Source organism: Dasypus novemcinctus, chromosome 27, assembly GCF_030445035.2.
Source record: "Dasypus novemcinctus isolate mDasNov1 chromosome 27, mDasNov1.1.hap2, whole genome shotgun sequence".
Classification (NCBI taxonomy): domain Eukaryota; kingdom Metazoa; phylum Chordata; class Mammalia; order Cingulata; family Dasypodidae; genus Dasypus; species Dasypus novemcinctus.
In genome coordinates, this window is record NC_080699.1 from 33,973,382 (window position 1) to 34,001,300 (window position 27,919).

The 27,919-nt window shown below is 41.0% G+C and overlaps 1 protein-coding gene and 1 long non-coding RNA gene across 8 annotated transcripts in view; one reads left to right on the plus strand and one right to left on the minus strand.

Annotated features, from left to right (window-relative positions):
• Nucleotides 1–2,088, minus strand: part of MSANTD2 (Myb/SANT DNA binding domain containing 2) — a 32,107-nt gene extending 30,019 nt beyond the window's left edge. For 2 of the 5 annotated variants that reach the window (XM_058289064.1, XM_058289063.1), the window contains exon 1: nucleotides 1,259–2,053. In XM_058289064.1, coding sequence (XP_058145047.1) covers nucleotides 1,259–2,038 — 780 coding nt within the window. In that variant the 5' untranslated portion in view covers nucleotides 2,039–2,053. Of the gene's footprint in view, nucleotides 1–1,258 lie in introns of all 5 variants that reach the window. The other 3 variants (XM_058289066.2, XM_058289067.2, XR_011647650.1) reach the window with 2 other exon arrangements.
• Nucleotides 1,845–24,626, plus strand: LOC131276242 (uncharacterized). Of its 3 annotated transcripts, XR_011647651.1 has the most exons (5): nucleotides 2,025–2,108; nucleotides 3,134–3,219; nucleotides 7,314–7,499; nucleotides 9,788–9,973; nucleotides 14,721–16,098. It is a non-coding gene; the product is annotated as an uncharacterized lncRNA (long non-coding RNA). The 3 variants fall into 3 exon arrangements; XR_011647652.1 differs by lacking the exons at nucleotides 9,788–9,973; nucleotides 14,721–16,098 and adding an exon at nucleotides 24,525–24,626 and having other exon boundaries at nucleotides 1,845–3,010; XR_011647653.1 differs by lacking the exon at nucleotides 9,788–9,973 and having other exon boundaries at nucleotides 14,721–16,138.
• The last annotated feature ends 3,293 nt before the right edge of the window (nucleotides 24,627–27,919 follow it).

Sequence of the window (27,919 nt, forward strand, 5' to 3'; positions counted from 1 at the left end):
ATATCATTGTTTGGTAGCCAAATTTTCTAAGCAAGTGTCTCCGGATGAACAGTATTTGAACCAAGAACTCGTGAACTTTGGCGCAATCTCTCTGCAAATAATGCACACATATCCTTGATATGATTATAACTGTTCTTACTGGGTTTCCCAAGGAGTTTCCCAAGAAGGTGCCATCCCTACCAGAAAAGAAGTACAAAGATATTACGACTATGAACAGGAAGTACTCAGTGAAAACTGGAAGAAACCTACCCGGATCTCAACTCCAACTGACACTCTGTGATGAGAGAACTAGCTTAACTAAAATACACTTTCACATCGGTCAAATACCAATTTGAATGCCTAGAAAGTCAGGAGAAATAGCAAAATGATAACCCGGCTGGTGGTAAAATTTCCAAACCAAACTAAGCCACCGCATAAAGACGTTCAGATACACAAGGATATATAGCCAGATGCACCTGAGATTTACTTGTCACCACATCCGGCACAATAAGTAAGACAGGGAAAAACTGGCTTTCCTAAAGGGGCTTAGTCAGAAACACAGCAGGGCCTCAAACCAACCTAACTCTGGAGGCATCCTCACTTCAAATTCCAGACCAACGCTGAGCCAGGGTTAACTTTCGTTGTGCTCGCTAACTCCACGATAACAACGCACAATCCGCCTACCATCAAGCCTTGCCAATTCTCCAAAGCATCTCAACTCTTTCTCTCCCCTCGTCGCTCAAGTTGCAAGCAAGAAGACTGACACAAAGGCCAGTCGTCCGAAGGCGCTCTTTGTGCGGCTCCCGTCACCGCCACTCAGTGAAAATCCCGAAAACTGGGGGCTCGCCGGCCCCCCTCTTCTGCCCTTCCCTCAATCCCGTCCCAGGCCGGTAAGTCTCAGCCTGGGAGCCCCTTCGCCGGGGACAAAGCAAGGGGTCCCGGCGGTGGGGGACTGGCGGCGCCGGCGGCACCGGGACCGCCGCGCCGCGCACAATGAGAAACTACCAACTTCAGAGCGCAGGATCATCCTCAACTGGCAAGAAAGAGGGGCGGCGGCAGGCACGCCCAACTTCAAACTCAGGAAACCTACGGGCTGGCGGCCGTCGGGAAAAAAGCCCCCTCCCGGGGAGAGGAGAAAGAGGCGGAGGAGCGGCGAATCGCCCCCCGGGCCCCGGAGGGGAGCCCTGAGCTCCGACAGGACTGGCCCCCGCCCCCGAGGCCCGCGTCCCCGCCTTCTCTCTGCCTCAGGTTCGCTGCCCCAGGCCGGGCGGCCGGTTACCTTGATGCGCTCCCGGCACTGGGACGGGGTCCGCTCGTAGCCCAGCTCGGCCAGGGCCCGGGACACGCGCTCGTACATGGCTGGCCCGGGGGCCTTGCTGCCGAACACCGTGCCGGCTCCCTCCAGCTGCTGGTACCGCGCCTCCACCAGCCGCTCGTTGCCCCACACTGCGATGAGCGCGTTCGTCTCGGCCGGCGTCCACGACATGCCCCGGCAGGCGGCGGCGGCGGCTGCTGCCGCAGCCCCACCGCCGCCGCCGCCAGGGGAGAAGGAGACCGAGGACGAGGCGGCGCTGCGGCCCCCCAGCCCCAGCCCGAGACCCCCGGACGCCGCTGCCCCCGAGCCCGCCGCGCTGCCCGGCCCGAGCGGGGAGGCACCCCGAGGCGTGGACGGGTCGGACAGCGATGGGTTTCCGTCGCTCAGGCCCCCAGGCGAGGCCGGGGAGAGCACCTCCATCTTCGGGATTTTTAGCGGCGAGTTGGCGGGCAGCTCCGAGCCACAGGGCGCAGCCATCTTCCAAGCGGCCGCTGCTGCACCGCCCGGAAGTGACGCGCCCGTGCATCCGGCCACCACGGTCTCGGGGGCTGCCCTCGGGCCTGGCGCGCCGGCGGCCAGCCGGTCTCCGGCTCCCACCGCCGAGGCCGCGGCTGCCGAGCGGGGCCGGGCCGCTCCCGCCAGCCTTTCTCCGCGAGCCCTCCCGCGCCGCCCGCTCCTCTCCCGAGGCGAGGGGCGGGAAGGAGGCGCGCCGAACCCCAGAGCCGAGGAGAAGGGTGGGGGCATGAGGGCGCTGGTGTGAGGAACAGATTCGAGCCTTCCCACTTCCTCTCCAATCTCAGCCCTGGGAGGAGGGGTGAGGCCCGCGAGGGGGCTCGGAGTTAAGGAGGAATTGACCATTTCGCTCTCTCTCTCCTCCCTCTAAACTGGCCCCGAGATGCAGAGGCTGACGTCCAAGGTGGAAGCTGGGGAACCCTGCTGGGGGTAGATCCGGAAAAGGCGCCAAGGCTGAAAAGAGAGCATTTCTGGGGAAGGTTTAAAAAAGCATGTACGGGCCAGGGCTAGAGCTTGTATGCTGTGGCTTTCCGAGAAACCCGAGCCAAAGCAGCTCTTTTCAGTTATTGATCTATTGTTGTGCAGCTAGTCTGCGTGGGTGTGACCATTTTTAGAAAATTAGATGTCTTTATTGCGTTTGTACAGCCTGTCTATAGCTTGAACCTGTAAGAACTCCTGAGCCCAGAAAAAAAAAAAAAGTAGCTTTCCAATAACATTCTCCCTGAATTGGGAGTAGCAGAGTTTTCCCACGGTTTTTCATATCCTCCAGTGTTAGGAGATTAAAAAAGAAGATTGTCAATTATGACAGCTCTGTGACCTCTGGTAATAAATTTAGTTTATTAGTCACCCCTGAAAGCACTCTAAAGTGCTGGAACTTAAGGAACATTAGCACACCAAATCCAATACGTAGCCATAAGGTATTTCAGGGCTCTTCAAAGCTGAAAATCTAATTGTTTATCTTGGGTCTTTATCTTTAAAACCTCAAAGCAGGGTTGTGTTTTTTCCAAGGCAAATTTGTAATCAGAGGCTGACCAATGACTATGGATAAATTATGCACTGTTTTAAATAGCAAATATATGTTAGTTTTTTAAAAGAATGCTGAGGTCAGCTACATTTTTAACTCTGAAAATCACCCGTAAGAACAGCTAATAGTTACTTAAGGTTGCTGATTGGAAAGCCAAAGGAATAAGTAATAGGGATGAGGTAGGAGATGATTTAATTATTTGTCTTCATGATATTAAAATATTATCATAGCTTATAAGTTAACAGTATGAAGAAGCATAAGGAAGTCCCAGAATTTATTCTATCCTCTTCTCTTTTTCAAAGCATCCTGACTTAATTATGAGTGTGGATTCTAGGATAAAAACTCCTGGCTTCAAATTCCAGCTTTGCCACTTACTGTGTGATCTCAGGCAAGTTACATAACCAACCACCTCAGTGCTTTGGTTACTCTGCCTATAAAATGAGGATGACCTCAGGACATGGTTGTGAGAATTAAATGAGTTAATACAGGTCTAAAGCCCTTAGATGCCTGGTTCACAGTAAACATTGTATGAGCACTAACTATTATTTACCTTGCTATACTTAATAGACTCTTCCCTTTGTTGCTTTCTCTTTAGTCCTGGTTTTATTTTCAGTTCTCTTAAATTCTGTAACATAATCTCACACGTCTTTCAAAGCAATATTCACTCTCATTCAGCCCAACAGTGGATTTTTTAATGTCATAAGATATTTAGTGCATAGGAAAGGGAGAGCCATGCATAAGTTATTTACTGAATCAGAGACTCCACAAAGAGTTTTAAAATCACTCCATTTATCCCACTCTCGTTGCCCCAGAAGCCTGGGAGCAGGGGTGGGGGTGGGGGTGGGTGGGGACGTCTTTCTTGCTTTTATTGCTTAATTCTGGATAGTTCTTAAACCAACACTGACTTCATGCAGGAAGCGTTCCTAGATAAGGTTAGGTAACAGAATTTTCCCTTTCCACTAGCTTCTGTCTCCAGTCATTATTTCTGTATCCCTTTCCCCCTTTATTCCCACACCCATCAATTTAATGAAACAAAGTATGTTAAAAATAAAATTTCCAGTAATAGTCTAAACTTAAGATTAAGTCAATAACATAAGAGCTATTAATATGTATTATACAGTATATATACAGTGCAATATAGGCAGTCTGGATCATGTGGTTCTCATGCTTTCTTTTTTTTTTTTTAAAGATTTATTTATTTATTTACTTTCCCCCCCTCCCCTGGTTGTCCGTTCTTGGTGTCTGTTTGCTGCGTCTTGTTTCTTTGTCCGCTTCTGTTGTCGTCAGCGGCACGGGAAGTGTGGGCGGCGCCATTCCTGGGCAGGCTGCACTTTCTTTTCACGCTGGGCGGCTTTCCTCACGGGCGCACTCCTTGCGTGTGTGGGGCTCCCGCATGCGGGGGACACCTTTGCGTGGCAAGGCACTCCTTGCGCGCATCAGCACTGCGCATGGCCAGCTCCACATGGGTCAAGGAGGCCCGGGGTTTGAACCGTGGACCTCCCATATGGTAGACGGACGCCCTAACCACTGGGCCAAAGTCCGTTTCCCCTCATGCTTTCTGACCATGGGTAAAACTGGGTTTTCGGGGATGTGAGGTATTTGTTCAAGATTTCATAGTTCAGTCAGAACTTATGGAATGCCTACTGTATTTGAAGGAATATTCTGTACCTTTTATTGTGTAACTACCATGATAGTCATAAGTAGATAAAAATCTATTTGAGAAACAATGTCTGAAATGGCTCAAAAATAATGTGCAAGAGCACAAAGCAATACATATTTAACTGTAAACAACTATTAAGAAACACTATTCCTATGAATTGTATCATCCCCTCATTCATTTCTCTTCCATAATATGTGTCAAGAATCGGTTGACAGAAATTCTCCATCTAATATCCACTCACACAACCTGGCACTTCACGTTAATGTTTTCTGTCTCAAGAGCTTAGTTATTTCTGTTGTATACTTTCTCACTGTATTTTATGACTGTCAGTGTGTTTGTTTGCTTTATCATTGTATTTTTCCTTCACATTCCACATCAAGTCCTGTTACCTCTATCTAAAATATTTCCTAAATCTCACCACTTCTCAACCTCAGTTCAAGCTTCCATCATGTCTTTACTGGACATTTTAACTTCCTACTTGCAAACTTGTGTGCCTGCACAATAGCCAAAGTGAATTTGGTTTTTTAAAACTTAATTTTGACTATAACATGCAGATAAAGGATTACATAAAACATGCATGTACAATTATTCTATGAATTATTATAAAGCAAATACCCTCCTTCTAGGTCAAGAAATAGAATGTACCCAGCATTCTAGAAGTACTACCCTTTCATGCCCCTTCCCATTAACCGCCCCCCTCTCTCTTTTTTTTTTTAAGAGGTAGCAGGATTGACCTCAGGATCCCGTACATGGGAAGCAGGCATTCAACTACTGAACTACATCCACTCCCCAATGAGAGTTGGTTTTATCGTTTGTTTGTTTTGTTTTTAGGATATATGGGGGATTGAACTCAGGACCTCATACGTGGGAAGCAGGCACTTCAATCACTTGAGCTACATCTGCTCCTACTCGATCCCTTTTAAAGATAATCACTATCCTAACTTTACTTTTTAAAATAGTTTTATCACTTCATTATGCATTGCGACACACTACACTTTTCCCTGGCTAATTTTTTGAGTTGTCCTAGTTTGATGATATTATGAATAATGTTGTTTGAACATTCATATACATGTCTCCCAGTACATATGTGCAAAAATTTCTTAGAGCATATACATCCCTCCTTCCCTCTTTCCCTTCCTTCCTTCCATGTGGATACCCAGTAATCCCAGCTTCATTTACTGAAAAGACCATTCTTCTCCCTCTTTTGCAGTGGCATTTTGTCATAAATCAATTATCCATATGTGCATGGGTCTATTTGTATATCCATTTTTCTATGTGTGTTCCCTGTGTCACTATCACACTGCCTTCATTACCATGGGTTTATAATAAGCCTTGATATCAAGTAGAGCAAGTCCTTCCTGCTCCTCCTGCTTTTTTCCCTCCTTTTTCAACAGTGAGTTGCTATTCTTGACCCTTTTAATTTCTCTGTATAGTTTAGAATTACCTTGTCAAGTTCCACATAAAAGCCTATGGATATATTTACTAGTATTGCATTAAATCTATGGACCAATTTGAGGAGAATTGACATCTTTTCAATAATTGGTCTTAATCCTTGAATTTGGTGTATCTATTTATTTAGTCTTTACTTTCTCTTAATAAAGTTTTATAGTTTTCTGCATAAAGGTCTTGCACATCTTTTCTTGTATTTATTCCTAAGTGTTTGGTATTTTTAATGTTCTTTTAAACATTAATTTTATCATTTTATTTTCTAATCATTTTGGCTAGTTTATGAAAATACAATTGATTCTTGCATGTTTATTTTGTGTCTAGTAATCGTGACGGAATGATTTTGTAAAATTGTGAATCATTGCTGTCATTCCCTTGTGAAAAACCCACTAATGACTTCCCATTGTAATAAGATAATTCAAACTCTTTACCGTGGCTGTGGTGGTTTAAAACATGTCCACACATTATTTGACATTCCTCCAACAAGAGGTGGAATCTGTTTTTCCTTCCCTTGGAACTGGGTGGGTCCCTCTGACTATCTCAGTGGACCAAATGTGGCTGAAGTGTGACTTCCCAGGCTAGGTTTGAAAATAGCCTACAGCTTCTGCCAATTTCTCTTGAGGTAATTACTCTAGGAGTTTCAGCCACCATGTAAGAAATTGGGTTACCCTAAGTCTACATGGAAAGACCTCAAAGAGAAAGAGAAAGGTAGACAAGGATCCAAAGATGTTCCAGCCTCCAGCTGTATAAATCTTCCTAGCTCAGGCTCCAGACATGTGAAGAATGTCTGGGGGATGACCTCCAGCCTCATCTGACTGCAACCACATGAAAGACCTTTAGCAAGAGCTGCCTAGCTAACCTCAGACAATCTCCAGCTTCATGAGCAAAGTTAATGATGTTTTTAAGCCACTTCATTTTCGGGTGTTTTGTTATGTAGCAATAAATAACCAGAACAATGATCTACAAGACCCTTTTTACTCTAAGCCCAGCCTACTGTACCAACCTCTCTCCAGCCTAAAATATATTCCAGCCACACTAGCTTTGTATTTGTTCCATCAATCAGGTCAAGCTTATTTCTGTCTTGGGGTCATTGGACTTGCCTTGTATCCTTATCGTAGAAGACTCTTATCTTAGCTCTTCAAGTGACAGCCTCCTTCTCATAATACACTTTATCAACTGTCACTTCCTGAGAGCTGCCCTTACCTAACACTTTGCTTGCCTCTATCTCATTACCATTTTATTTACTCCATAACACTTACCTTCTTAAAGTATTTACTTATGCATATTAAATTTTTTTTTCATGTATCTGCTATTGGACTTCTCCCTTTAGAATTTAAGCTGTTTGAAGGTTTGTCTGTTTTGGTCTCTGTTAATAGATCCAGCTCTTGCAGTAGTACCAGGAAGGCTTTCACCATCAACCAAGATGGAGTAACAGGAACCTAACATACTCTTTTGTCTGAAATCGCTGAAAATACAGACAAAATGTATGAAACATTGGTTATCAAGACACTGGACATCAGACAACAAAGACAGTGAATCTTGAGAGATGGAAAACAAACAAGGTGAGTCCTACAACTAATCAAACTGGCAAACTGACTGGCTGGAGTAAGTTTCCAGGCCATGGAAGGGTGGGGGTTTTGCGGGTAAGGGGGATAGGGAAGAACCCCAGAGGAGTTCTGTGATCTCCCTGAGTTGAGGAGACCCACCAGAGGAGTTCTGTGATCTCCCTGAGTTGAGTAGACAAAACTGAGAGGCCAGGATGGCCAAGGCTGCTAGAGTTCATAAGGCAGAATACAAGAGACAAAAGAGTTGCACAAAGAGAGTTCCTGAGATCTGTGTAGAGTCTCCCTGAAGTCTTCAACTGAGCACTGATCTGTACATGCATGTGGCAAAACAACCGCAGACCAGGGAAAGAACCATCTGAAAGTATTAGAGGGAAGACTACTCAGTGCTCATACAGGCCAGGGATCATTCTTATTCAGCTAGCCAGACTGGGAAATCTCATAATTCATGGGACATTGGGTAGAATACTAAAAAGTGTTATGCCCTAGAAATAGACCCACATATACATGATCATTTGTTTTTCAAGAAAAAAAGGCCTTTCATTGGGTAAAGAACAATCTTTTCAACAAATTATGCTGGAATAATTGGATACCCATTTGCAAAAGACAATTGAACTTGGGTACATTCCTTACACCATATACAAAAAGTAACTATGGAATAGGTGTAGCTCAGTAGTAAAGTGCTGCTTCCCATGTACAAGGTCCTGGGTTCAATCCCAAGCGCCTTCTTTAAAAAAAAAAATTAACTCAAAATAAATCCCAAACCAAAATGTTAAATATAAAACTTATCTGAGGAAAAGAAAAAAATCTTTGCAGCATTGGGTTGGACAAATATTTTATTAAATCTGATACCAAAAGCATAATCCATAAGAGAAAAGAATTAATAAATTGGACTTCATCGTAGTTAAGAACTTCTTGTTTTTGAAAAACACAATAAAATGAAAAGACAGACCATAGATTGGTAGAAAATATTTGCAAATCACATGTCTGACAAAGGACTTGTATCCAAAATATACACAGAAATCTCAAAGCTCAATAAGAAAACAGCACAATTTTTTAAATGGGCAAAAATTTTAACAGCATTTCAAGACAGTTTTCCAAAGAAGATGCATATGGAAAATAAACTCATGAAAAAAATACTCCATATTATTGGTCCAAATTAAAACCAAAATGAGATGCCACTACACAGTTATGAAAATATCTTATATTAAAAAAGTAACCATACCAAATGGTGAGGATGTGTAACAACTGGAATTTACATGCACTCCCTATGACAACGAAGAATGGTATAATCATTTTGGAAAACAATATGGTCATTTCTTTAAAAGTTAAACATATACTGTAGTAGGTTGAATTATGTACCCCAACAAATACATGTTCTTATCTCAATCTGCATCTCTGTGGGTGTAAACCGATTGTGAATAGGACCTTTTGAAGATGTTAGTTGTAGTTGAACTGGTGTTTGAATCAGGGCGGGTCTTAAGCCGTATTATTGGAGGCCTTATAAAGGAAACCCAGAAGTCACAGAAGCTGAAAAATCCAGAGAAGGAGAGGACATGGCATTTGATGAGAATCAGAAATGCAAACCAAGGAACCCCAAGGATTGCCAATGGTCAGCAGTAAAACACTACAGACTTCAGGAGAAAGAAAGTCTTGCTGGTATCTTGATTTTGGACTTCCTCGAGCCTTAAAACCATGAGCCAATAAATTCCTGTCATTTAAGCCAACCCATTGGATGATATTTGCCATAGCACTCTGGCAAACTGAGACATACCTCCATATTACCAAGCCATATGACTTCTAGGTATTTCTACAAGAGCAATGAAAGTATATGCCCAGGAAAAGACTCTATAAAATTCATAGCATCAATCTTTGTAATAGTCAAAAGCTGAAAACAGCATAAATGTCCATCAATAGATGAATGGATAAATTGCAGTATATCCATACAATATGCTAAGTGAAAAAAGCCAGAAACTCCCCCTCCAAAAGTACATACTACAGGATTCCATTTATATAAAACTCTAGAAAATACAAACTAATCCATGGTGATAGAAAGTGGTTGCCTAGGAATAGTGGGGGAAGAAGGGTCCAAATAGGGAGGGAGAGACTACAAAGATGCAAAGAGAAATTTGGCAGGGGTTGGGTGGGTAATGGAGATGTTCGTTATCTTGATTGTGGTGATGGTTTCACAGGTGTATGTGTGTTTGAACTTATCAAATGATATACTTTAAAATGTGAAATTTATTATATGTCAATTATACCTCCATAAAGTTGTTATTAAAAAATAGTTACAGGCACAACCAACAAGATGACGGCAGAGTAAAGAGCTCCTAGAGTCAGCTCCTGCTACAGAGCAGTTAGTAAATACCTAGAGCTATCTGAAGCACCTGTTTGGGGGCTCCAGGAGACCAGAAGAGCATCCTGCAACATCTTTGAAGAAGTGGAAGGAAGAGACTGCCCATTTGCAGAGATTTGTAAGTAGAGCGTTCCACATCAGAGGCTGGTGCCCATCCTCCACTGTAGGCACAAGCTGCTTCGGGAGCTCTTCCACAGTTGGAATTGGAAGCTCCACTTTCCAAAAATGGGGGGGGGAAGGGACGGCTGGGTACCAACTTCAGCTTCTGATGAGTAAATTCAGTAGGCTAAAGTATAATCCTAAGAACAGCTAAAGTTTGAACCTGTCCAAGTTAGAAAAAGGCTGGTAGCTGCCATCTTAACTCCACGCCTTTCATGAGGGAAAGCAGGGTAGACTGAAAATCACAACACTGGTAAGGACTGGCTTCTTTCCATCCAGATCAGATGGCAGGTCTAGCCTAGGCCCCAGCCCCACCTCTGGCAGGGAGGAAGCTCAGGGGACCTGCGCCAGCCTCTCCGGGAAATTACAGGCCTAGCCTTGGAGGCCAGTGAACATCCCACTTTGCAGCACAGGCTACCCCAGGAGCTATTCTGTGGCTGAAATTGGAAGCTCCACTTCCCCAAAACAGGGGAGGATGAGACAGTTGACCACCAATTTCAGCAACTGATTAGTAAGTTTGGCTGACTAAAGTATAACCCTAAGAACAGCTAAAGTTTGAACCTGTGCAAGTTGGAAAGAGGCCAGTAGCTGCCATTTGACTCCACCCCCAGCATGAGGGGAAACTGGGATGACCAAAAATCACAGTGATGGTAGGGGCCAGTTTCTTTCACCCAGATCGTCAGCCTGAAGCCCTAGCCTAGGCTTCAGTCCCACCTCTGGCAGGGAGAAAGCTGGCGGGCCTGCACCAACCTTTCCAGGTAACTGCAGGTACATTTGGCTGGCACAGACTGACTAATCGGAAGTCTACTGGGGCAACTGCAGTCATCTTGGACCCACACTGTGTAGATTGCTGCCCGCACCTGCAGCTCCATCCCCTCCCCAGGCAGGGGAGAAAGGGGTGTGAAGCTTCATCAGTCTCTCTGAACAACTACAGTCTAGACCTGCACAACTTGGATTATTCCACACAGCTGTGTGTGACTATGTCCCTATCCCTGGCAGAGGAGAAAGTTGGGAGAAGCTTCATCAGTCCCTGGGGCAATGGGGGCAGCCTGAGCCTCCACAGCTTATAGTACCAATGACATCCTTGGCTCCTACCACACAACCAGCAAGGGAGAAAGGACAGGAAGCCTGAAACTAGAGAGAAAAACTGTACATAGAATAAATACTCTAGTAAGCCCAATGCCAAGACACCAAAAAAAATTACAATCCGCACTAAGAAACAGGAAGATATGACCCAGGTAAAGGAACAAGATAAGCCTCCAGATGATATAAAGGAGTTGAGACAACTAATCATAGATGTTCAAATAAATCTCCATAATAAATTCAATGAAATGGCTAAAGAGATTAAGAATATTAAAAAGACATTGGATGAGAACAAAGAATAATTTGAAAGTATACATAGAAAAATAGCAGATCTTATGGGAATGAAGGTTGCAATAAATGAAATAAAAAATACACTGGAATCATATAATAACAGATTTGAGGAGTCAGAAGAAAAGATTGGTGAGCTTGAAGAAATGGCCTCTGAAAGTGAACATACAAAAGAACAGATAAAGAAAAGAATGGAAAAAATTGAACAAGGTCTCAGGGAACTAAATAACAGAAAGAGAAAAACAGACTTGGCCCAGTGGTTAGGGCATCCGTCTACCACATGGGAGGTCCGCGGTTCAAACCCCGGGCCTCCTTGACCTGTGTGGAGCTGGCCCATGCGCAGTGCTGATGTGCGCAAGAGTGCCCCTCCACGGAGGGGTGTCCCCTGCGTAGGGGAGCACCACGCGCAAAGAGTGCACCCGTAAGGAGAGCCGCCCAGCGCGAAAGAAAGTGCAGCCTGCCCAGGATTGGCGCTGCCCACACTTTCCGTGCCGCTGACGACAACAGAAGCGGACAAAGAAACAAGACGCAGCAAATAGACACAGAACAGACAACCGGGGGAGGGAGGGAATTAAATAAATCTTCAAAAAAAAAAAATTAATAAATAACAGAAAGAGACATGCAAACATCCATATCATGGGTGTCCCAGAAGGAGAAGAGAAGGGAAAAGGGACAGAAGGAATATCTGAAGAAATAATGCTAGAAAATTTCCCCATCTATCTAAGGACATAGATATCCATGTCCAAGAAGCACATCATACTCCCATCCAAAAAACATGCGAATATACCAACTCTGATACACACACACTAATCAGAATGTCGAATGCCAAAGACAAAGTGAGAATTCTGAGAACAGCAAGAGAAAAACAATGCATAACATATAAAGGATACCCAATAAGATTAAATGCTGATTTATCACCAGAAACCATGGAGGCAAGAAAGACAGTGGTATGATATATTTAAGATACTACAAGAAAAAAACTTCCAGCCAAGAATCTTATATCCAGCAAGATTGTCTTTCAAAAACAAGGGTGAGTTTAGAATATTGTCGGATAAACAGAAACTGAGAGCATTTCTAAGCAAAAGACAAGATTTTCAGGAAATACTAAAGGGGGTGCTAGAGCCTGAAAGGAAAAGACAGGAGAGAGAGGTCTGGGAGAGAGTCTAGAAATAAAGATTATATCAATAAAAGCAACTAAATATGTCAAAAGAGTGATGAAAATAAAATATGACTGATAAAAAACCCAAATATTCAGGAATAACCTTAACCAACAATGTAAAGCACTTGTATTCAGAAAACTACAACTCAGTGTTAAAAGAAATTTTAAAAAGGCCTAAATAATTGGAAGAACATTCCATGTTCACGGATTGGAAGACTAAATATCATTAAGATGTCATTTCTACTCAAGTTGACATACATATTCAATGCAATCCTAATAAAAATTCCAACAGCATTTTTAAAATAAATTGAAGACATAATTATCAAATTTATTTGGAAGGGTAAGGGGTCCTGAATTGTCAGAAACATCTTAAAAAGGAAAACTCAAGTTGGAGGACTCTCATTTCCAGACTTTAAATCATATTACCTAGCTACAGTGGTAAAAACAGCATGGTACTGGCATAAAGACAGACATACAGACGAATAGAACCAAATTCATGGTTCAGAAACAGACTGTCATATGTATGGTCAAGTGAATTTTGACTAGTCTGTCAAACCCACCCAGCTTGGGCCGAACAGTTCATTCAACAAATGGTGCTGAAATAACTGGATATCCATAGCCATAAGAAGGAAGGAGGACTCCTATCTCACACCTTCTCCAAAAAATTAACTCAAAATAGATAAAAAACCTAATTATAAAAGTAATAACCATAAAGCTTCTAGAAGAAATTGTAGGAAAATATGTTTAAGACCTGATGGTAAGTGGTGGATGCTAAAAGGAGATAAGAGGAGGACTGAGATGGATTGCTGATGTTTAATGTATGTGGAAGTTTTAATTAGCTTTACTGTAACAGGGTGGAAATGTTTGGAGTGGATGGTAATACGTAGTGAGTAACAGCTAGTTTGTAAATGGAGATGTGGCTGAAAATGGTAGTCTAGGGATGTAAATGCCAATTGACAGAATGCTAGAGAATAATCCAGGAACGGAATAGGACAGTAAACCAAGAGGTGGATGAGAATTGTAGTTGATGGTACAGATGCAAGAGTGTCCTTTGTGAGCTAGAGCAAATGTCCATCACTACTGCAGAATGTTTTGGAATGTGGAGAAGCATGGGAATAATACAGCTGGAGTGACCTATGGACTGTGGTTAGCAGTAATATAATATTCTTGTATCTATGCAAAAGATGTACTATGTTGATAATGAGGCAGTATGGAAAATGTGAGCCAAATGCACACGATGGATGTGGTAACTATCAGATGATATTATCTTATAATCTGTAACAAATATTTCACCACAGTGTGGTATGTTGATAGCGGGGTGTTGTTTGGGAATTCTACACATGTGCATGATTTTTTTTGTAAGTTTACAACTTCCGTCATAAAAATATATTTAAAAAATAATAATAGGGTGGGTTGGGGGGAAAATACACCAAATGTAAAGTAAGGACTATAATTAATAGTAAGATTTTGACAATATTCTTTCATAATTTGTAACAAATGTCTCACAGCAATGCAAGGTGTTGGTGGAAGGTTGATGTATGTTATGCATGTTTGCTTTGTAAGTTCACAGCTTTTACTGTATACTTATTGTTCACATATGTTCATATATACATGATATAAAGATAAAAATAATAATAGGGTGGGTTGGAGGAAAATACTTTGGTTAGTAGTAATATTTTGACAATGTTCTTTAATCATTAGTTTAAAATGTTTAACAACAATGCAAGGTGTTGGTAGTAGAATGAGGTAAGAGAGACCCGTATGATGTTACATATGTTTGTTTTGTTAAGTTCACAACTACTACTATATACTTATTGTTTATGTATGTTTATAAATGAGTGATCTACTTCAATAAATTTTAAAAAATAGTTACACGCAAACAGTAGGCACTCTGTAAACATTTGTTGGTTGACCATTGACTTCCTTGGACTGTGATTTTTTACAGGTCACAGATTGATTCTTCTATACAGGTTTATGTAATAACTAGCTAAGTACCAATTTGGAAAAATTGCTCAATGAATGCCATTTTATGAATATTATTACCAAACATTCATTATATATCAGTTAGACTAATGTCATTTTTTTCTTCCCCCTCTCCCCCTCCCTGTTGTTTTTGCTGTCTGTGTCCATTCGCTGAGTGATCTTCTTTGTCTTCACTTCTTGTTTTCTCCTCTAGGATTCACTGGGATTCAATCCTGGGGACCTCTGATGTAGAGAGAAGTTCCCTGTCACTAGCGCCACCTCAGTTCCTGGTTTCTGAAGCACTTGCCTTGAATCTCCCCTTCGTTTCTCTTTCGTTGTGTCATCATCTTGCTGCGTGGGCTGGCCATGCAGGCACTGGCTTGCCACATGGGCACCCACACCTTTACCAGGAGGCCCCAGGGATCAAATTTGGGTCCTCCCATATGGTAGACAGAAGCCCAATCACTTGAGCCACATCTGATTCCTGGATTAATGTCATTTAAGTGGGACTAATGCTAACATTTTTCCTGACAAAATGTTTAAATTTATTAGCAAAGAAATACAAATTAAAATAATGAAATACAATTTTAATCTTTCAGTTTGCAAATAGTTTTAAATGATAGCTTAAGTATAAGTTATTTTTATTTTCAGAGGAAAAAAGAAAGCTTATTTCCATTTCTAAAGCATTTAATAGTATATTTTTAATGAGAGATGGGTGCTCTTTCCTTCATGCCTGATGAGACGATAAGATAAAATGGGTGAAATTTTCTGTTGAAAAATTTGGAAATAAATGCCAAAACTCCTAAAACATATGAACCCCTTGATCCTGCTCTTCCACTTCTAGAAATTTATACTAAGAAAATAAGCTTCTGCACAAAGATTTGATTAAAAGATTTTTCATCTCTACATTATAAATGAATTGATATGGAGAGACAGTCACAATATTTTTGTTAACCAAGAATAATAGGCCTGCATACAGTAATTAATTCTAAAAAGAGTTGAAATAATATGCAACAGGTATTAGAACTGATTATATCTAATGTTGGTTGTTTTCCTTTTTTGTTGTTTATTTTCTTACAAAGAAAGAATTGATTGCTTTGTAAGTTTTAACCAAAAACAAAAACAAAAAAAGGGAGAGAGAGAGTTATTTAGTAAAGAAGTGCTTGGGAAGCGGACATGGCTCAACTGATAGAGTGTCCACCTATCATATAGGAGGTCCAGGGTTCAAACCCAGGGCCTCCTGGCCTGTGTGGTGAGCTGGCCCACGTGCAGTGCTGCTGTGCGCAAGGAGTGCTGTGCCACGCAGGGGTGTCCCCCACGTAGGGGAACCCCACGTGCAAGGAGTGCACCCCATAAGGAGAGCCACCCCAAGTGGAAAAAAAAGCGCAGCCTGCCCAGGAGTGGCACCACACACACAGAGAACTGACACAGCAAGATGATGCAACAAAAAGAGACACAGATTCCTGGTGCCAACAAGAATGCAAGCGGACACAGAAGAACACACAGCAAATGGACACAAGACAGCAGACAATGAATGTGGTGGGGGGAGGAGAGAGAAATAAATAAAAGAAAACTTAAAAAAAAAAAAAAAAGTAGTGCTGGGAGAAATAAAGCAACAATCTTTCCACTCTCCCCCTGCTGAGGTACCTGCATGCTATTTTAACACTAAAGGGAGAGTCTTTTCCCAAATGAGCTCTTAATGCCCACCTCATAGGGTGGTATGAGGCATAAGTAAGGTAATATATGAAGTGTAATTTGCGTGGAGCCTGGCATATACTAAACAAATAAAGATAGCTGCTGCTTGGGAAGCAGATATGGCTTAAGTGATAAGGTCTATAACCTACCATATGGGAGGACCCAGGTTCAATCCTTGGGACCTCCTGGTGAAAAAGTAGAAAAAGAGAAAGTATGCCTGCATGGTGAGCAGAGTGCCTGTGCAATGAGCCAGATGCCCATGTGAGCCAAGGGCCCACGTGAGTGCCTGTGTGTTGGCCAGTGCTCGCGCAGAAAGCCAAGTGCCCGTTTGGCAAATCGAGTGCCCATGTAAATTGCCCACATGATGAACCAGTGCCTCCACGGCATGCTAGTGCCTGCGTGGTGAGCTGATAGCCCGCTTGGTGAGCCAGTGCCTGCACAAGTGAGTCATGCAGCAAGATGATGATGCAACAAAAGAGAGAAGGGGAGAGTCAAGGTGAAGCACAGCAGAGACTAGGAACTGAGGTGGTGCAATTGACAGGGAGCCTCTCTCCTCATCAGAGGTCCCCAGTATCAAATCCCAGTGAATCCTAGAGGAGAAAGATGAGAAGACAAAAATAGAAATAGATACAGAAGATCACACAGCAAATGGACACAGACAGCAAAAACAGCAGGGCGGGGGTGGTGGAGAAAGAAAGAAAAGAGATAGCTGCTATTTCTTTTCATCTGCACGCAGCCTGGAGGGTCCCCCGCACCCAAACTCTACCCCACCCCAACACTGACAGCCTTGCCACCACTATCTGACTTGGGCTCATCTCATCATTCGGACCAATAACTTTTAAGTTGCTCACCACAGAAACCCAGAAATCCCAGGACATCTTAAATCCCCTGGAATCTGGGTGCCCATGGCTTTCTGTGTGTTCTTCTGGTTCCATTGCACACTCCTCCCAACTGCTGTACCCTCTGGTATTCATGGTCAGCGATCAACAAAGATCCCTTGTGTCCTGAACCTCTTTTTCTTTTTCTTTTTTTGCGTGAGTGAGCCAAGCCAAGACCCAAACAGCAGAAACACCCAATAAGATTCATATAGATTCAGGAGCCATGATAAATACTTTCTTTTTTTAAGCAACTGAGTTTTGGAGAGATATGGTGCTCAATAATAATTAACTGATAAAAAATTATATGCAGTTTCTGAACAGGTGTTTCCTCACTGAATGATACCTTATTGAAATCCCTGCTTTCCTGTTCTAATGCAAAAATGGCCTCCCCTGCTTCCCTTGGCTCCCTCGTAAATGATGGCTGTTATCTCTGAACTCACTTGTTCCTTTCTCTTTGTTCCACTCATTTGGGGAAACCATAATCCTGTTTAAATCCAACTGCCTGCCTACTCCACACTTGCACCATGCACTGCTTGTGACTAGAGAAAAACCCAAAACCATGCTGACTGGTCTGCCTTTCAATTAAATGATGACTGCTGGCCTCAAGTGGGCCCTTCATGTGGCTCAGCATCCACTTCATTTCTCTGGTTCATTCATTCTGTCACTCTCCTGGATGACTATTTTATGTCTTTGGTTGCCTTAGACCTCCAAAATCTCCACCCACCCCCACCCCCCATCTCATTCTCAGCTCATCAGCTTACTTGCTATTTCACTGAAAAAGAAATGGAAGCAATTAGACTAGAAGTCCCACAATCTCCCACCAGGTTTACCTTCCTCCTGCTATTTTTCTAGATAAGTACTGGTTAGTAGTCTACACTGAGCTACAATCAGCTCCTCTACTTAAGTCCTCTCACCTTTGCCCTCAAGGATTTTGCTCTAGAAATTCTCCCTTCTTGCTCCTTCATCCTCAATTGTATTCCCTTTGTATTGTATCATTCCCTTCAGTATACAATCATGCTTTTATTTTTCTCATTAAATCAACTCTCCTCCTCTAGCTACTGTCCAATTTCTCTCCTACCCCTTTAAAAATATATATGTAACCCAATTATTGAGATATTCGTATACTGTATAACTAACCCATTTAAAGTGCACAATTCGATTGTTATTACTGTACCACCAAGTTGTGCAAGCATCACCTCAAGCAATGTTAGAACATTTTCTTCACCCCAAAAGAAACCCCATACCTATTAGCAGTCACTCCCCATTTCCTCCTGGCCATTCAGGTCCTAGACAACCACTAATCCACTTTCTCTCCCTATTGATTTACCTGTCATGGAAATCTCATATAAATGGAATACACAATATGTGGTCTTCCTTGACTGGCTTCATTCACTTAGCATGTTTTCAAGATTCATCCATGTTGTAGCATGTTTCAGTATTTTAGTCCTTTTTATTGCAGAATAACGTTCGAATGTATGGCTATACCATTTTTAATTTATCCATTTATCAGTTGATGGACATATGGGTTGCTTCCACTTTTTGGCTATTGTGAATAATGTTGCTATGAACATTCATGTAGAAGTTTTTTGGGTGGATTTAGGTTTTCATTTCCCTTGGGTAGATACCTAGAAGTGCAAATTCTGGGTCATATGGAAACTCTATATTTAGCCTTTTGAGGAACTGTCAGACTGTTTTCCAAAGCAGCTGCACCATTTTACATTCCCACCTGCAGCATATGAGAGTTTCGATTTCTCCACACCTTCTACAATACTTGTCATTACCTGTATTTTTTGTTAAAACCATCCTAATGAATGCAATATGATATCTCATTATGGTTTTGATTTGATGGCTAATGAGGTTGACTTGTGCCTTTTGGCCATGTGTGTATCTTCTTTGGAGAAATGTCTATTCAGATCCTTTGCTCATTTTATTCGTCTTTGTCTTTTAAGTTGTAAGAGTTCTTTATACATTCTGAATATATTATCAGATATATGATTTGGAAATACTTTCTCTCATTCTGTGGGTCATCTTTTTGCTATCTTTTTTTTTTTTGTGAAGATTTATTTTTTATTTATTTCTCTCCCCTTCCCCCCACCCCAGTTGTCTGCTCTCTGTGTCCATTCGCTATGTGTTATTCTGTGACCGCTTCTATCCTTACCAGAGGCACCGGGAGTCTGTGTTTCCTTTTGTTGCATCATCTTGTTGTGTCAGCTCTCTGTGTGTGCGGCGCCATTTTGGGCAGGCTGTACTTTCTTTTGCGCTGGGTGGCTCTCCTTGTGCATGGGGTTCCCCTACTCGGGGGACACCCCTGCATGGCTGGGCACTCCTTGCGCACATCAGCACTGTGCATGGGCCAGCTTCACACAGGTCAAGGAGGCCTGGGGTTTGAACCACAGACCTCCCGTGTTTTCACTATCTCAATGGCATTCGTTGAGGCACAAAAGTTTTACTTTTGATGAAGTCCAATTTATCTAATTTTCTTTTATCCTTTATACTTAGATTTTATCAAATCTAAGAAATCTATACCTACTCCAAAATCACCTACATTTTCTTCAAAGAAATTAATAATTTTAGCATTTACAGTTAGGTTGATGACCCATTTTGAGTTTATATTTGTGTATGATATGAGGAAAGGGTCCAATTTTTTCTCCCTCCTTCCCTTCCTTCCTCTCTCTTCTGGTTGGAAAGCTATTCTTTTCCAGTTGAATTGTAATTGTCTTGGCACCCTTGTAAAAATCAATTGACTGGAAGGAACAGATGTAGCTCATTGGTTGAGTGCTTGCCTCCCATGTACGAGGTCCCAGATTCAATTCCCAGTATCTTCTAAAAAAAAAAAAAAAGAAAGAAAGTAAAACAATCAATTGACTGGAAATGCGAGGGTTTATTTCTGGGCTCTCAATCCTATTCCATTGATCTATGTATCTATCCTGATGCTAGTACCATATTATTTTGATACTGTAGCTTTGTAGTAAGTTTTGAAATTGAAAGGAGTCCTCCAACTTTGTTCTTTTTCAATGATTTTTGGCTATTCTGGGTCCCTTCCTTTTTCACATGAATTTTAGCATCAGCTTGCTAATTTCTGCCAAAAAACCACCCAGGATTTTGATAGGGATTACATTAAATCTGTATCTCAATTTGGAGAATATAGCTATCTTAACAATATGAAATGTTCCAGCCAAAGGGCATTGAATAGCTTTCCATTTATTTAGGTCTTCTTTAATTTCTTTCAATAATATTTTTAGTTTAAGTCTTAAGATATAAGTTTTGCACTTCTTTTGTCAAATTTTATTCCTAAGTGCCTTATTCTTTTTGCTGTTACTGTAAATGGATTTTTTTTCTTAATTTCATTTTCAGATTGTTCATTGCTAAAATATAGAAATACTATTGATTTGTGTATATTTATCTTGTACCCTGCAACCTTGCTGAACTTGCTTATTAGTTAGAACACTTTTTAGTGAATTCCTTAGGATTTTCTGTATACATGATCATGTCATCTAAAAATAGAGATAGTTTTACTTCTTCCTTTTCTATGTTGATATTGCTTCATTTTCTTGTCTAATTACCCTGGCTAGAGCCACCAGTATAATGTGAAATAGAAATGGCAAGATCTTCATGAGAAAGCATTCAGTCTTTTATCAGGTTCAGGAAGTTATAGTCTATTCATAGTTTATTGAGTGTTTGTTGTTGTTGTTGTTTTGTTTTATCATGAAGTGGGGTTGGATTTTGTCAAATGCTTTTTCAGCAGCTGTTGAAATGATCACGTGATTTTCATCCTTTATTCTCTTAGTATGGTGAATCATTATTTGATTTTCAGAGTTTAAACCAATCTTGCATTCCTGGAATAATTTCCACTTGGTCATGGTTTATAATCATTTTTTATATGTTTCTGGTTTAGTTTGCTAGTATTTTGGTGTAGAAAATTTTTGGATCTTATTCATAAGTGATGTTGATGTGTACTTTTCTTTTACTGTGATGTCTTCATTTAATTTTTTTTTTTTTGAGGTACCAGGGATTGAACCTGGAATCTCATATACATGGGAGGTAGGTGCTCAACCATTGAGCTACATCCACTCCCTTCATCTGATTCTGGTATCAGGATAAAACTGGCTTCATAGAATGAGTTGGGAAAAGTTCCTCCTCCTATATTTTTTGCAAAAGTTGGTAAAGAATTGGTATTAATTCTTTTTAAAATGTTTGGTAGAAGTCAACTTTGACACCATCTGAGTCTGGGATTTTCTTTGTGAAAAGTTTTTGATTTACTAATTCAATCTCCTTAATTTTCTAGTATATTCAGATTTTCTATATCTTCTTGAGTCAACTTCAGTAGTTTTTATTTAGTCTGGATTAAATTGTGTGTTCTCCAGAAGATACATTCAACTCAATCCTAACCTCTGGTCTTGTGAATGTGACCCTATTTTGAAATAGCCTCTTTGAAGATGCTATTAGTTAAGATGAGGCCAAACTGGATTAGGGTGGGCCTTAATCCAACATACTTGTGTCCTTACAAGGAGAGGAAATTTGGACACAGACAGACAGAGAAGATGGCCATGTGATGGAGGTAGGGATTTGTTGTGCCACAACTGAAGGATACCATGGATTGTGGGCCAGGCATGACCAGAACCCTACAGACTTCACAGGAAGCATGGCCTGCCTCTACCTTGGTTTTGGCCTCCCAGCCTCCAGTGCTGTGAGACAAAAAATTGCTATTGTTTTAAGCCACCCAGTTTTGTTTTGTTTTTTAAGATTTATTTATTTATTTCTCTGCCCTCCCCGCCCCCGGTTGTCTGTTCTCTGTGTCTATTTGCTGTGTCTTCTTTGTCCACTTCTGTTGTTGTCAGCGGCATGGGACTCTGTGTTTCTTTTTGTTGCGTCATCTTGTTGTGTCAGCTCTCCATGTGTGCGGTGCCATTCCTGGGCAGGAGCACACTCTTTGCACGTGGGGCTCCCCTACGCAGGGACGCCCCTGCGTGGCAGAGCACTCTTTGTGCACATCAGCACTGCACATGGGCCAGCTCCACATGGGCCAAGGAGGCCCGGGGTTTGAACCGCGGACCTCCCATATGGTAGACAGACGCCCTAACCACTGGGCCAAGTCCACTGCCCCACCCAGTTTTTGATACTTTGAGTAGACCTAGGTAAGTGAATTCTAGGAACTCGTCTATTTCGTCATATTTAATTTGTAGACAGTTTCTTTTTTGATTTTCTTCTTTTCACTTATCCATGTTGTTACATGAATCAACAGTATTCCCTTACAGTCCTTTTTTCTTCTGTAAAGTCTATAAAATGTCCCCTGTTACCTTCCTTTGAATGAAATTTAGTAATTGGAAGTTTAGTAATTTGAGTTGCTCTCTCTTTTTTTTTTAATCTGTCTAGCTAATAGTTTTTTAATGTTGCTCTTTTTAAAGAACCGATTTTTGGTTTAGTTGATTTTCTCTGTTGTTTTTCTATTCTCTATTTCACAGATTTATGTTCTGATTTTTAATATTTCTTTCCCAATGCTACTTTTGCCTGTGTTTTAAGGTAAAAGGTAAGGGTATTGATTTGGGATCTTTCTTAATATAGGCATTTATAACTATAAATATTCTTCTAAGCACACTTTAGCTTCATCCCACAAATTTTGTGGAATGTTGTGCCTTTGTATTCATCTCAAAGTATTTTCCAATTTTCTTTTATGAATTTTTCTCTGACCCATTGGTTATTTAGGAGAGTATTATTTGATTTCTACGTCTTTGTGAGTTTTCCAATATTTTTCCTGTTATTCATTTCTAATTTTATTACACTATGGAGAGAAAACATAATTTGTATGATTTAAATCTTTTACTTTTTTTTTTTCATTTTTTAGGGGTCCCATTGCTTATTTGTTTTTAATAATAAATCAATTTTATTGATAAATACTAACAAAGTATAAATCCATCCAAAGACTATAATTAATGGTATAAGGTATATATATACATAGTTGTGAATTCATCACTTCAATCACTTTTAGACTTTTTAAAAAATTAAATTGTCTTTTTTAAGGTACACAGATCACAAAAAATGTTACATTAAAGAATATAAGAGGTTCTCACATACCCCACCGCACTGCCCCGCTCCTCCCACATCGACCTCTTTCATCAGTGTGGCACATTCATTACATTTCCTGAATACATTTTGGAGCTCTGCCTGCACTGCATGGCTTATAGTTTACATTGTAGTTTACACTCTCCCCCAGTCCATTCAGTGGGTTGTGGCAGGATCTATAATGTCCAGCATCTGTCCCTGCAATATCATTTAGGACAACTTCAAGTCCTGAAAATGCCCCCCACATCTCATCTCTTCTCCCCTCTCCCTGCCCTCAGGAACTACCATGGCTGCTTTCTCCAGATCAATGCTACAGTTTCTTCCATTACTAGTCACAATATTTCTATAGTAGAATATCAGTAAGTTCGCTCTAATCCATATTTTATTCCTCCATCCTGTGGACCCTGAGTGGGGGATGTCCACTCCACCTCTATATCAAGAGAGGGCTTAGATTCCACATGGTTGATGGATGTGATTCTCCTGCTTGGAGTTGTAGGCACTCTTGGTCCCCAGGTGTGGTGGTTGACCATCTTCACCTTCCTATTAGCCAACTTGTGCAAGTACAACAAACCGGAGAGTAGGATCCGCAACTCTGCTGAGGCTCAGGGCCCAGCTGGCACATATAAAATCCAGAAATTCAAGGCTCCTGGGTATACACCAACCCCAGCACCAACCACAGGTTCAGTAAAAGTAACAGAAGAGGCATGTGTAGAGAGGTCACATCTGAGTCCAACTCCGTCACACTCAGGAACACAAATTCCAAAGTAGGGCCCACTGACAAGGCACTGACCTCCATAGCCAACTGCCATGATCATAGAACCTGTGTGTCTCCATAGCTGTCAGGAGTACCAATACCTGGGGTTGTATCTACTTTGGCTGTCTCTGGGATCCTGCTGAGGTGTGTGTAAGTGTGACCCCTCTGACAACCTCCTGACTCTTTTTTGAAGGCTCTTAGTCATATAAAATCATTTGTCTTGACCATTTCCCCTTTTATTCAAGGTCTTTTTCTAGTTACATAACAGTTAGTGATTGGTAGTAATCCCTCAACACCAGGGAGGCTCATCTCTGGGAGTCATGGTGGGGGTAAGTAATACATTTACATGCTGAGTTTGGCTTAGAGAGTGGCTGTTGTGGGAAACTGGTTTACCTATTAGTTGTTTCTTGTTATTGCACAAGATGTTCTGAGCTGCCTCCTGTTATTGTAAATTACCTTATTGTAGATGTTGCAAGTTGCTTCCTGTAGCCCACAGCTGCTCTTTATGCTTTCAAATAAATAAGATGAGGAAACTAGGGTTGAGGCTCTCAGTTTCAAAAGCTGTGAAGTCTCCTGGTCCCATCTTTATTTCCTCTCTTGTGTCTCTCTTTCTGTCCTTTTATTTCCTCAGTTCTGCATCACCTTCCCTTCATGCAGACCTGTTGCTGAGCTGGTCTCAGCAACTGATGCTCAAACAAGGACCCAAAGGGAAGAAGAACTTCAGGCTAAAAGGTATGTCACGGCACAGAGCCCTGAGTGGCTTAGAAGGCCTTCCATTTCCTCAGTGAGTAAGGACACTCTCGGGTATTCTAGTAGGGTTATGATGGGAAATGGAGACAGTTATGTCTGTCTCCTCAAACAACTCCTCAAGGCAGGAGGAGCTGAGGCCAACGAGTCTTGTTTTTTAGAACCCTTAGAGATTATAGAAAAATATTGCTCATAGTCCCCAGCAATAGGAAGTTTAGAATTAGGAGATTGGGAAAGAGTAGGAAAAAGAGTTTAAAATTTTACATGTACAAGATGTTTTATTCCCTGTTACTATTTGGCCCACTTGGATTATTACTAAATCTGTTTTGACACTAAATCTAAAGTTGTTTTGCCTTCAACTCCTTCATTAACTGACTTTAGAAAGTCACTCTCCCCCCGCTGACATCTCCTCCCCCTCCTATGCCTGGAGATGCTCAGCCAAAGTTGTCAGTTTTACAACAGGGCATCTTGCAGGCTAGAACGGAGGGAAATCAAGTTGAGCCACTTGCACAGGGAAAGGTTAATTCACAAATATAATGTTCCATACAGGCAAAAGTGCTAAATAAGGCCCTTGTTAGTGAAATCATGCTTGTGGGAAAACTCTCTGTTAAAGTGTTGACTGATAAGAAAAATATTCTGGCAGCAACTGTGCAAACCCCTTGCTGCCAAATGAGAATGTGGCTGTGGGCTAGTGGGGGCTAACAGGATAAACCTCTGGAAGAGAAGAAAAACATGGCAACATTGGTGATCTGTTTTGTTTCCATGCTGATTCTGATTGGACCAATTTAACCAAATTAATAAAATTAATACAAAATTTTTATCAAGGTGTTAAAAGAAATTTTCAGTGTTGCTCACTTACTCCTGAACTTCAAGTCTCAATGTAGTCTTAAAAAATAGTAATCCGGGAAACGGACTTTGGCCCAGTGGTTAGGGCGTCCGTCTACCATATGGGAGGTCCGCGGTTCAAACCCCGGGCCTCCTTGACCCGTGTGGAGCTGGCCATGCGCAGTGCTGATGCGCGCAAGGAGTGCCGTGCCACGCAAGGGTGTCCCCCGCGTGAGGCCCCCACGCACAAGGAGTGCGCCCGTGAGGAAAGCCGCCCAGCGTGAAAAGAAAGAGCAGCCTGCCCAGGAATGGCACCGCCCACACTTCCCGTGCCGCTGACGACAACAGAAGCGGACAAAGAAACAAGACGCAGCAAATAGACACCAAGAACAGACAACCAGGGGAGGGGGGGGAATTAAATAAATAAATAAATCTTTAAAAAAAAAAAAAAAAAAAATAGTAATCCAAAAAATGTGTATTGTCTGTCTAAACTGCTAAATAAGAGCTTAACTGCACTTAATGCTGTTCAAGTTATCCTAACTGGTTGCTCATTACTAACAAAAGTGTTTCCAAGAACAAGCTTGCATGTTACAGGCAACATAGGTTCCAGAAGAGATCTTAAAAGCACTAAAATCTAAGGTGTAAAATGATGGAGGGCTTGGAAACAGCTATATGAAAAGAGAAGGAATTATGGGTCAAATCAGTAAGCTTTATGTTTCTGTTGATGTGTTGTAATTGTTCTGTGTTTATCTGTTTGTTCAATGTCAGTGTTTGTGTGGTAATTGTTTCAGTGTGTGTTGTAATCATTTCTGTGATTGTTCATTGCCAGTATATATTTTGATACCTCCGGATGGTGATATAAATTAGTAAAGAAACATTTCTAAAAGAGCTCTATTCAAATGGCCAAAAATTAAATAAGAGCTTATATTAATACATAATTTTAAATGTTAATAAGACCTCTACGATGATAAAAACTGTAAGTCTTGATTAACAAAATTACTATATTAATACATAATTTTAAATGTTAATAAGATCTCTACAATAATAAAAATTGTAAGTCTTGATTAATGAAATTACTGTAAGTCTTTTCATAATAGTTCTTGCCCAAATTGAAATGAATAGTTTATTTTTCTTCACAGGAAAAATGAAGGATGTAAAATTTAAATGAATATTTAAAAAGGTAAAAAGTTTGTGGGAGTGCCAACTGAAATTTGGTAAGTCTGTTAAAAAAAAAAAAAGTAAAAGTATGTTTTGTCCTAAAAGAAGATGGCTAGTTTTCATAAAATCAAAATGGAAATATGCAGGACAAAACTTGAATGCATGTGGAAAGTTAAAAAAGTTATTGTCTTAACTTTAAGTAAGGGAATGTGTTCTGTAAAGGTGAAATTTTTCTTTAAATAATACAATTAGTCTATATGGTTATAAATAATTATAAGAAGTTTGTGGAAGCATTGCTTGAATTGAGGTTTTTAAATGGCTAATTCCAGTAAGTTATTATTGAACAAAAACTGAATTGATAATAATAATGAAAGGTAATTTTATAACGGAAAAACTTGTTGGCAGCCAACCTCCGCTGCCAATTTGTTTCTAAAATACTGTTTCTAATATTGCATGCTACTAGGCATTTGAAATAAAGAAAAGTTATATTTGCATATAACCAAACTGAATTATTATTTTAACAAGTTTGTTTAGTGTTAATGATAATTGTATATTGTAATAGGTTTGATTGGAGATGGTTTCCAAAACCATTTTGGTAACTTATGTATGTAGGATGTATAGAGTGTGTTTTTATTATTAAAGAAACAGAAAATAATTTTGTTCTAAAGTGGAATGATTGGTTATTAAGAAAGAGTAGGGTGTAAGACAAAACCTGGATGAATATAAAAAGTGCAGAAGGTTTGTGGAAAAGGAATTTTTTGTGGTTAAAGTTGAGTAAGATTTGATGGGTCTATTAAGTTTTAAAAGCTTTAATATTAAATGGTATGTGTCACAGAAATCACCTCTTACTGTAAATTAAAGTGATACCATTGTAGTATGCAGCAGTCCCAGACATTGCTGGTTTGTTGCAAGAAATGAATACCCAACTGTGTCGCTATCACTTTGTTTTGAAACTTGCTAGGCCTTTCTTTGGTGTTTCCTTGGGCAAGTCAAGCCAGCCTGCATTCTCCTACCTATAGAAAAGTCAACAATGGACTTTTGCAGTGCTTCCCCAAGGCTGTGTGCATAGCCCAACCATCTGCCCTGCCCTGGTGGCAAAGAATCTGGCTGCATAGAAGAAACCTGTGGCAGTGACTCTACAAAAAAACATCCGAGACAGTGGTATTTTAGGGGCCTGGAATAGGCAAACAATTGGGACAGGCTGCAAGGTCCCTGCTGCTCTATCAAATTCTTAAATGTTATTTGATTGGGTAAGACAAAGCTACACCCTCTACTGTAACTGATGAAGTACAATGT